Source organism: Carlito syrichta, unplaced genomic scaffold (genome assembly GCF_000164805.1).
Source record: "Carlito syrichta isolate Samal-C Ts95f unplaced genomic scaffold, Tarsius_syrichta-2.0.1 Scaffold33826, whole genome shotgun sequence".
Classification (NCBI taxonomy): domain Eukaryota; kingdom Metazoa; phylum Chordata; class Mammalia; order Primates; family Tarsiidae; genus Carlito; species Carlito syrichta.
Window position 1 is genome coordinate 31,036 of NW_006977922.1, and position 10,928 is coordinate 41,963.

The window sequence follows — 10,928 nt, forward strand, 5'->3', positions numbered from 1 at the left end:
CCCGCGGGCTCAGGCAGTCCACTCACCTCAGCCTCCCAAAGTCGTGGGATTACAGGCTGAGCCACTGAACCCGGCTGGTGTTCTTAACGATGGGCAGGGGGAGAAGCAGGCGGGGAGCGGAGGGCGTCATAAAATCAGGGAGGAAGGAGGCGCCAGAGACACTTGTGACACCATGGCCAGGTGTCTCCATTTTTCAGTGTGGCATTCCAGAACTTTCTCCGTGTTCTAACTGGACTCGCTTCATCTATGCATCAGCCCTAGGAGTTTGGATGGAACAGGAAGAGAACCATGGGATGCCCATCCCCCATACTAGGGCCCCAAAACCCCAAGGATGTGTCCACTGAGAACCCAGCCTTGGATCTGTCGTGGAGGCGATGTATCGCCTAGCTGGATGTCAAGGGCCTGGTGTCCTTTTCCCTGGTCATAACTCCCTGGGAACCTAAGAGCATGCGATGGAGAGATTCCCCAGAGCCGGGCTACCGGAGGAGGGTCTCATTAGAAATACGTGCCCCTGGCCCCACCCCAGACCTGCTCAGTTAAAATCTGAGAGGAAACTTGGTGAACTGGGTGGTCAACAGACTCCTCAGGTGAATCAGGGCAACCCCTGCCCCACAGCTGCTTGATAAAGATCAGGAGGTCCCATTTACACCTGTCTCCTCAATATTAACAATGCCTTCTTTTCTTTAAAAGTATCCCCTCTCCTTTTTTTTTTTGAGTCAGGGTCTCACTCTGTTGCCCAGGCTGGAGGGCAGTGGCACAATCATGGCTCACCGCAGCTTTGACCTCCTGGGCTCAGGAGATCCTCCCACCTCAGCCTCCTGAGTAGCTGGGACTACAGACACATGCCACCACGCCTGACTAACTTTTTAATCTTTTTGTAGAGACAAGGTCTCACTATGTTTCCCAGGCTGGTCTCGAATTCCTGGGCTCAAGCAATCCTCCCGCCTCAGCCTCCCAAAGTGCTGGGATTACAGGTGTGAGCCACTGCGCCCGGCCAAAAGTCTTCCTTTTAGAGACTAAATGTTGTAGTACCTTGCATCACACGTTGTCAGTGAGGACAATATTTTCGTCCCCAGGGTGATGGAAACGAGCTCTTGGGGCGGGGTACAGAAAAAATGTTTCTCTTTTCATATATAAAGCACACCTACACATATGGCCATGTGCAGGCATACGATGCCTCTGTGGTGTTAACATTTTGCAGGGGGAGCTCTCAGGAAAAAGTCTCTCAAAAGGCTTCTTCGAGGGGTATGATGAAAACACGCAGAGAGACGCTGCTTTAGGGAAAAGGAGCTGTGAGCAGCCTGCAGGTGTGAGGGAAGGGAGCAAGGGTGTGTGGATGTGCGTGCAACGAAAACAGGCTGTCATTTCCATGAGTGGCTGGTTCTCCTGATAAACAGCCTCCCATTCCCACGTGAGTCTACCCTCTAAGCAGGCTCCTGCCAAGCTCTGCTTTATCGGATGGGAAAACCCAGAAAGTTCTCGCTGCTCTCTCAAAGGGGCTTTGTTTCAGAGCTTGGCTCGGGAGACAGGGTCGCTTTCGAAGTTTGATAGCACTGGAAATCCGTGTGCCTTCCTGCTGGATCCCGAGCTCATTTCTCTCTGAATCAGCGCTCTGGGGAGTGGGGTTCTCTGTCCCTTGACTGACTGCATTTAGGGTTCTAACTTTTCATTCTTAAGAAGTGCCAGCATATGAGTGTGGCCTTGAATCTCGAGATGTTAAACTCACCCCTGTCGCCAGCATCCAGGTGGAAGGAAACATTCCCAAGTCCTCTTGTTGCTGCGCTCGGTTTGCCTCTCCCCCAGCCCCCAACACTGCACCCCGCCTGCTTTGGGGCTTCGTTGAAACGGAATCGTGGAGTGGGACCTCCCGGGCATCTGGCTTCTTCTAGTCAGCATCGTACCTCAGACGCACCCGTGTTGCCCCACGTGGTGTGAGGTACATTTCCAGCAAGATAGGGTCTTCCCCCTGTGGGACGGCTCCTGTTCCCTCACCTCCCCTGAAATGTGCAGGTCCACTTGGCTGCTGAATTTTTTTTTTTTTTAATCTCGAATACCCACACCTGCTGCAGTCTCTCCCGTGTCAGCCCCTTTGATTAAAACAGGAAGTAGAAGAATGAACAAGATTGACACCGCCGGGGGTGCTGGGGACTGGGGCTTCCAAATGGCCTGAAAGGCTGAAACTCTGTCACTGCTGTCCCTTTAAAATTGGGAAGTCAGTTTGGCACAGTGGCTCGTGCCTGTAATCCCAGCACTTTAGAAGGCCAAGGTGGGAGAATTGCTTGAGACCAGGAGTTTGAAACCAGCCTGGGCAACATAGCAAGACCTCATCTCTACCCCGCAAAATAATAATAATAAGCCAGGCTTGGTGGCTCAGCCCCTAATCCCGCGCTTTGGGAGTCTGAGGTGAGTGGATTATCTGAGCCCACGGGTGTGAGACCCGCCTGGGCAACTTGGTGAGACTTCATCTCTACAATAAATTAAAAAATTAGCCGGGTGTGGTAGCGCGCACCTGTAGTCCCAGCTACTACAGAGGCTGAAGCAGGAGGATCACCTGAGCCCAGGAAGTCAAGACTGTGGTAAACTGTGATCGTGCTACTGCACTCTAGCCTGAGGAATGACAAGGAGAAACAGTGAGACTCCCCTACCCTCAAGTCAAAAAAATTAAAATAGGGAACTAGCATGTGAGTGTGTTTTGAAAGTTGCCGTCTATGTGGCTGTGCTAATGCACCAGCAGCAGGGTGCAGGCACGAACCAGGTAATGCTTCGTCCTGCTGCTTGGTATGGAGACCCAGTTTGGGGAACAATGGCTGCCCTTGTCCCTGCCTGGCTCACTGGAGCAGATGGTTCCCTTGGCAGCTGCTGTCTGGGTCTTCCCGGCCTCACCCCCCGGGCTGCCTCCCTTTCTGCACCGTGGCCTGTGGTCATGTGTGCCTCCATTGACATGTGGCGGGTCCAGCGCCCTCCACGACGTAGAGGCAGCCAGGGCCCTGGTGGGCACAGATCCACCAAGACCCCCCTCCCCCGCTTCTCCTGGACCACTAGGCCGTTGCTGTCCCAAATCACCTGCTGCTGAGCTGCTTTATCTTCTTCCTCCTGTCCACACCAGGAGGGGTCCAGGTCAGTGTCCATGGGAGCCCAGGTGAGGCCAGCCCGGCTCTCTCTGTGATTAAACCAACACACGCGTGAATGAGACCTGGGAAAACCATCCTGGAAGGGAAGCGCGGTTGGACCTAGTTCTCAGAGCTCAGAGGGGAGGGGAACGTCAGCTAATACCTTTTTGGCACCCACAGCAGGTTGTGAGGACGCTACCCGCTCCTGTAATATAGACAGCAGATGTGAAAGGCCCACAGGGAAATAAAGTATCTCAATTAAAAATGCGTCGGTGGCAGTAAAGAGCAGATTTGAAAGGGAAGAAAAAAATGAAACCCGCTGCCGTGGGACACGTATGGAGAGGCAATGCATAAAAATTCAGGGAGGCAGCCGGGCTCAGTGGCTCAGCTTGTAATCCTGTGCTTTGGAGGCTGAGGTAAGTGGATTTGCCTGAGCCTGCGGGTTCGAGACCCGCCTGGGCAACTTGGTGAGACCTCATCTCTGCAATAAGTCAAAAATTAGCTGGGCGTGGTATTGCGTGCCTGTAGTTCCAGCTACTTGGAAGGCTGAGGTGGAAGGATCGCTGGAGCCCAGCAGGTCAAGGCTGCGGTGGCCGGGAGTGGCCACTGCACTCCAGTCTAGGTGACAGAGTGAGACTCCAACTCAAAAAAAAAAAAATTCAGGGAGGGCCAGGCGCAGTGGCTCACACCTCAATCTCAGTAGCTTTGGGGGCTGAGGAAGGACGATCCCTTGAGGCCAGGAGTTCGAAGCCAGCCTGGGCAACATAGCAAGACCCCGTCTCTACTTTTAAAAAATAAAAATAAAGGGAGTTCAGGGAGGCGAGTGCCAACCACAGCTGCTGACACCCAACAAGTCTGCAGCCTGGTTTTTCTCTACCCAGCACGTTGCAGGCTAGAAGCCAGCCCATTCTTTCCCTCTTCACCCTTCACTAGACCAGCCACCTACGTGGCATTTTTGAACGGTCTGTTCCTCCCTGTGTTGAATTTTCTTCTTTTGTTTTTTAGATAGTGAATTAATAGAACAGCGGGCAGTATCCCTGACGTAAGGTTAGTCAGTCCTCCCCGGGTCTGGAGGCTGTTGTCTCGGTCCGATATCTCTTGAGTCCTCAAAGCCCATGGCAGGCACGTGGCATTCAGTCAGTGTCTGCCAACTTGAATCTATTGAATTAATGAATTCATATTAATTATTCCTATGGAATCCATTGATTTATTCCCTCCAGTATGGCCTGGTGACAAAAGGTCCGGGCGCTAGCATCAGGTCCACATTCAACTCTGAGCCCTGCTAGCCAGTCCCGAGGGGACTCTGGGCATGTTTCTCTGTCTCTCCGACCCTCAGTTTCCCCATCTGGAAACGGCCTGTGAGCAGCCGTTCCCTCCGAGGGTTGTTGCGGCACTGGAGTGAGAATGTGTGTGTCGGGCCTGCAGCGCCGCATGTGCCGCGGAGAAGCCCTGGGCAAGGACAGAAGCTATATCTGACATCTGGTTCTTACTTCAGGGCCATAACGCCTAGAACCGCCCACTCGTTCCTCTTAAATAAGACATCACGATGGCAACGGGCCATACACCCTCTTTTCCAGTCACGGGAGAATTAAATGCATTTGGTATTTTTTAATTTTTAAGGGGGGTTGTCTTAACTCAGCAAGGCCAGGAGGCCTGGATGTAGACAATTCCATTGTAGACATGCCCAAATTGCGTATTGTATTTCCTCATTGCATATTCATGAGCTGCTATTTAATTCATGCTCGACGGACATAACATATTTACGCACGCCACTACAGCCAATACACACACCCACGCACGTACACGTACACGCTGCACTTCACATGCAGCGTTTGTCCTTGAACCCCGGCAGGGACGGGTGAAGACACATTTCTCAACGTAGTTTCCCCGGAGTGTCGCAGTCCGGATGCGTCAAGTCTCCGGGACCCTCCGGCTCCTTCCAACTGCTTGGACGGAGCAGTGGAAATCAGAGGGGTCCCGCCCTGCCGCATGACGTGTGCCGCGCATTGTGTGAGGCCCCGCAGGTGTGGGCCTCCGCTGCAGACCCCCTGGGAGCTGGCAGTCACAGCAGCCCCCGCCGCCCGAGCTCTTTGCCACGCTGCTTTCCATGAGCTCCGACTCCCGCATCCTCACCCGGGAGACGAGGGCGTGGCGGTGAAGAAGTTCCGTGGCTTGCCCCAGGCTACACAGCTAGCTAGTGGCAGAGCTGGGATTTGAACCCAGATTTCAGAGGCTCCACCCTGAGCAACTTCACTTCTCTCATCGGGTAGCATTTTTCAAGATCCACTGTAAAGAAGGAGGGAAGAGGGGAAGAAGAGGGGAAAGAGAACGCTTTTGGGAGTTCTATTTATAGAGAAGGAAGAAGCCTGGGATCCCAGCACTTTGGGCGGCTGAGGAGGGAGGACTGAAGGGGGGGCCAGGCAAGGTGGCTCTGCCTGTAATCCCAACACTTCAGGAGGCTCCGGCAGAAGGATTGACTGAGACCAGCCTAGGCAGTTTGGCAGACCTTGTCTCTACAGTAAATCAAAACATTAGCCAGGCAGGTAGCATGTGCCTGTGGTTCCAGCTACGAGGGAGGCGAGGATCACCTGAGCCCAGCAGGTCGAGGCTGCGGTGGCCGTGAGCGTGCCGCTGCACTCCAACCTGGGTGGCAGTGAGACTCCAACTCAAGAGAGAGAAGCGAGTTTTTAAAAATTATATATATAAAAAAGAAGGAAGAAAGGAGACATGTACACACACAGGAGCACCTTCGTTTCCCGCGACTTGCTCTGATGCGGCTTTTGGTTTCTGTTCCCTTTGATTCTACTTTATTGAGGATGCAGGTCAGGTTCAGGACCATGCGCGTGGCCCCGGCAGGCCATGTACTCCCCATCCCCGGGGAAGAAAAAAGTAAAAGTAAGAATCCCCGGAGGGTCGGGCGCGATGGCTCACACCTGTTGTCCCAGCATTTTGGGAGGCCGAGGTGGGAGGCTTGCTTGAGGCCAGGAGTTCAAAACCAGCCTGGAAAACATAGCGTAGGCCCTGTGTCTGTTAACAAAATAAAGTTAAGAACTCGGGTGATGTGCACTCTCCGTCCAGGTGTACCACTGGGCTGACCACTCCTCCACAGTGCTGCAGCGCCTCAACGAGCAGCGGCTCCGCGGCCTCTTCTGCGACATCGTCCTGGTGGCGGACGAGCAGCGCGTGCCGGCCCACCGCAACCTGCTGGCCGTGTGCAGCGACTACTTCAACTCCATGTTCACCCTGGGCATGCGCGAGGCCTTCCAGAAGGAGGTGGAGCTGGTGGGCGCCTCCGCCATCGGGCTCAAGGCCGTGGTGGACTTCCTGTACAGCGGCGAGCTGGCGCTGGACGGCGGCAACATCGACTACGTGCTGGAGACGGCGCACCTGCTGCAGATCTGGACGGCCGTGGACTTCTGCTGCGAGTACCTGGAGCAGGAGGTGAGCGAGGACAACTACCTGTACCTGCAGGAGCTGGCCTCCATCTACAGCCTCAAGCGCCTGGACGCCTTCGTCGACGGCTTCGTCCTGAGCCGCTTCGCCACGCTGTCCTTCACGCCCGCCTTCCTGCAGAACGTGTCCGTGCAGAAGCTGTGCGCCTACCTGGGCAGCAGCGACGTGCAGCGCGAGTGCGAGCACGACCTCCTGCAGGCCGCCCTGCAGTGGCTGACGCAGCAGCCCGAGCGCGAGGCGCACGCCCGCCAGGTGCTGGGGCACATCCACTTCCCGCTCATCCCCAAGAACGACCTGCTGCACCGCGTCAAGCCGGCCGTGTGCTCGCTGCTGCCCAAGGAGGCCGGCTGCGAGGCCTTCATCGAGGAGGCCGTGTGCTACCACAACAACCTGACGGCGCAGCCCGTCATGCAGACCCAGCGCACGGCGCTGCGCACCAACGAGGAGCGCCTGCTGTTCGTGGGCGGCGAGGTCTCCGAGCGGTGTCTGGAGCTCAGCGACGACACCTGCTACCTGGACGCCCAGAGCCAGCAGTGGGTCAAGGAGACGCCCCTGCCGGCGCGCCGGAGCCACCACTGCGTCGCCGTGCTGGGCGGCTTCATCTTCATTGCGGGCGGCAGCTTCTCGCGGGACAATGGAGGGGACGCGGCCTCCAGCCTGCTTTATAGGTATGACCCCCGCTGTAAACAGTGGATCAAGGTGAGATTAAAGCCGGATTATTTCTTTACTCTCGAGGACGCGTGATTGCCTCAGCCCAGACTCTGACTCCCTGCCTCCTCTCGGTCTCGGCACTGTCCTGCTTCTGAGCGGAGTGTGATGATAAAGCGATGAGAGATGCGGTTCTGCCGCCCGCGCCCCCTCGGAGGCCAGCCACTGTCCCGGCAGCCGTCCAGGGAAGCTTTCCTCACGCGTGGAGAGAGACCGCATCTCTCGGTCCTGTCCCGTGTGGCGGCTGCCAGCACCGTGTGGCTGTCAGAGTCCAAGGAATTTAATTTTCAGTTGTATTTGGTTTTATCTGAGGTGTGTGTATGTGTAAACTGCCACACGGGTGCGTGGCTGCCACACTGGACGGCGCCAGCCTAGAGAGTTGAACCGTAGTTTCAAAAATGTCCCCTGTGTCCCAGAGCCTCTGCTGGACTCCCCTCTTGGAAGGGTTCTGGGAGCCAGTTTCTGGAGGCCACCAGGTTCACACCTGGCCCTTCTGTGGGTATCTCGGACTGTTTTGGGGAAGGGTGAGGGCCTCGACATCAGACCTGAGGTTGCGTCCCAACCTGGCTAAGTCGTAGCCGTGGGGTTTCGGACCCTCTCCCGCTCCACATTTTGGCTCTCTCCTCTGGGAATCACGCGGGGATGCCGCCTTCTAGCTGGTGGCGACCGGCAGGCCCCTGGCTCCCTCCCCACCCGGGAAACTGTCTTGGGCTTTATTCTCACACCTCCGCGTTTTCTCTTAACTTGGTGTTTCCTGAGCTCCAAACTCAGTCCAAATGGACTCCAGGTGACTTCCGATTGATTCTCTTCTCAGGACTCTGAGACCACCCTTCCAGGTCTGAGTCTTGCCCCAAGAAAGAGGCCCAGCCCCGGAGCCTGCTCTCCAGAGCTTGGCGGGGAAGTGACAGCGGGAACCTTGCCTCCCGGGGCCCTTGTGCTTTGTGTGTTCTGCTTGGATTCGTTTTAAAAAGAGAAAAAAAGTTGGGTCTTCTGCTTTGTAATTTCCTGTGAGTGCCACTTTCTGCTCTGTTAACACAGATGGCAAGCAGCATCCGTTTTTTAAAATGTCTGGTGGGAGGAGGGGAAGCATGAACTTTTATTTCAGGAAACCACTAAATCTGCAATTCTGAGCTGCACGTCCTGCGGAATTCCAGTCCACAGCAGACCCCATGACCAAGCAATTTTGGGGAACTGGGTGTCTCCGTCCCCTGCCTGGGGGCTCGGCACCTCGGGGAGCTCTCAGGGACTCTGGGAGTTTTCACCTGAAGGACACATTCGACTCAGGTGGAAACCCCAGAGCCTAGACTCGCCCGGCCACAGTCTGCACACCCCGCCCCCCCACCTCGGGCCGTGCATTCCACACGCACGTTCGGAGAATGTGGTGCTGGGTGTTTTGACACCATCCCAGGTCGGGAAGGGAAAGTACAGGTGTCTCGCCTCCACAGGTGGCTTCCATGAACCAGCGCCGTGTGGATTTCTACCTTGCCTCCATTGAGGACATGCTGGTGGCCGTGGGTGGCCGGAACGAAAACGGAGCTCTCTCCTCAGTCGAGACGTACAGTCCCAAGACTGACTCCTGGTCCTATGTGGCTGGCTTGCCGAGGTGACTGGGGACTCCAGGGAGGCTCTTCAAGCGGGGTGTTTGCGTGGGATATAGTGAAGCCCGTCTCCCTCACTTCCTGGGCGTTTTGACCTCCAGTTTCAGGAAAAAACCACCTTGTGGCTTGTCGGTAACCGTGGGTTGATGATGAGGGTGTGGGCATATGGCAGTGGACAATCTGGGCTCTGGACAGTCTGGGCTCTGGTCTTGGGCTGACTGGAGGTGTCGGCTCTGCTACCAAGACACACCTCGCCCAGTGGCCGAGTCTGTTCACCTCCTGCATCTCAGAGACTGAGTGTTGGGTTCAGCCCTCCCTTTCAGTAAGGGACTGACCCGAAGCTCTCCCTGAGTCTGGGCAGGAGAGGTTCGGAGAGAGCCAGGCGTGGTGGCTCACAGCTGGCATCCCAGCACTTTGGATGTCTGAGGTGGGAGGACTGCTGGAGCCTAGGAGTCCAAGACGAGCCTGGGCAACATAGTGAGACCCCATGTCTACCCAAAAAAAGGAAGGCGATGGGATGGGAGATGTCGATCCTCAGTCTGTGATGAATGACTTCACTGCACTCAGCCTCTATTTCCTCACCTGTAGGGTGAGTTCATGCTGCCTCCCCCACAGCATTGCCACGCGGACCAGCTGCACCGCTGCCCAAATGCCCTTACCTGCATCCAGCAGGCAGGAATGCTCCCGGGCTGGTGCTCCTCTCACTGTCCTCAGTCCTCCCGCTCAGGTGGGCATGCATTGAGCAGACAGGAGCGTTCCCGGGTTGGTCCTCCCTCACCATCCTTAGTCCTCCCCCCAGAGGTGTGTGTGTGTGTTGAGCAGGCAGGGCGTGCTCTAGGGCTGGTGCTCCCCTCGCCGTTCTCAGTCCTCCTGCTCAGGTGTGCGTGTATTGCGCTTCTGTCCTCAGCCTGGGGTCAGTGGCAGGTACTTGCCCTTGATTTCACTAGCCCGCTGTGTCCACACCTAGAAAGTGCACTCTCGCCGGGCTCGGTGGCTCAGCCTGTAATCCCGCGCCTTTGGGAGGCTGAGGTGAGTGGATTGCCTGAGCCCGCGGGTTCAAGACCCGCCTGGGCAGCGAGACCTCATCTCTACAATAAATCAAAAAATCAGCCGGGCGTGGTAGCGCATGCCTGTAATTCCGGCTACTCGGAAGGCTGAGGCAGAAGGATCGCCGGAGCCCAGCAGGTCGAGGCTGCGGTGGCCGGGAGTGGCCACTGCACTCCAGTCCGGAGGACGGAGTGAGACTCCAACTCAAAAAAAAAAAAAAGAAAGTGCACTCTCTGAGCTAGTCATGCCAGGGAACACACCCAGGGTCCCTGGGAGTTTGAGGAGTGAGTGTGGTAAGTGCCCAGGTTTGTTTGTTTTTTTTTGAGTTGGAGTCTCACTCTGTCGCCCAGACTGGAGTGCAGTGGCCGCTCCCGGCCACCGCAGCCTCGACCTGCTGGGCTCCGGCGATCCTTCTGCCTCAACCTTCCGAGTAACCGGAATTACAGGCATGTGCTACCACGCCCGGCTGATTTTTTGATTTATTGTAGAGATGAGGTCTCGCTGCCCAGGCGGGTCTCGAACCCGCGGGCTCAGGCAATCCACTCACCTCCGCCTCCCAAAGGCGCGAGATGACAGGCTGGGCCACCGAGCCCGGCTGAGTGCCCAGGTTTTAAAGTCACGTGTAGGGCATGAATCCAGACACTTCCAATTTCTGGACAAGACCTTCATGGGGAGATCCAGGACACTGATGGGAGTATACCTGGACATCTGTGAGTGAGGTGATTCAGCAGTCCTCGTAGCTACGAGTCGCTGTGTGCTAACTTGGAGCTAGGTGCTTTTTTCTAAATAATTTTTTTGGGTCAGGGTCTCACTCTGTCCTCCAGGCTGGAGTGCAGTGGCACGATCACAGTTCACTGTAGCCCTGACCTCCCAGGGCTCAGACAATCCTTCCCCCCTCAGCCTCCCTAGTAACTGGGACTACAGGTGCCACCACCACGCCCAGTTAATCTTTTTTTTTTTTTGAGTTGGAGTTTCACTCTGTTGCCCAGGCTAGAGTGCAGTGGAATGCTCA

The 10,928-nt window shown here is 56.0% G+C and overlaps 1 protein-coding gene across 1 annotated transcript in view; it reads left to right on the forward strand.

The window, feature by feature from the left end:
* Positions 1–10,928, forward strand: part of KLHL36 (kelch like family member 36) — a 13,542-nt gene that overhangs the window by 391 nt on the left and 2,223 nt on the right. The window contains exons 2-3 of the mRNA XM_008072240.2: positions 6,189–7,262; positions 8,717–8,874. Of these exons, the coding sequence (XP_008070431.2) occupies positions 6,189–7,262; positions 8,717–8,874 (1,232 nt within the window). The remainder of the gene's footprint in view (positions 1–6,188; positions 7,263–8,716; positions 8,875–10,928) is intronic.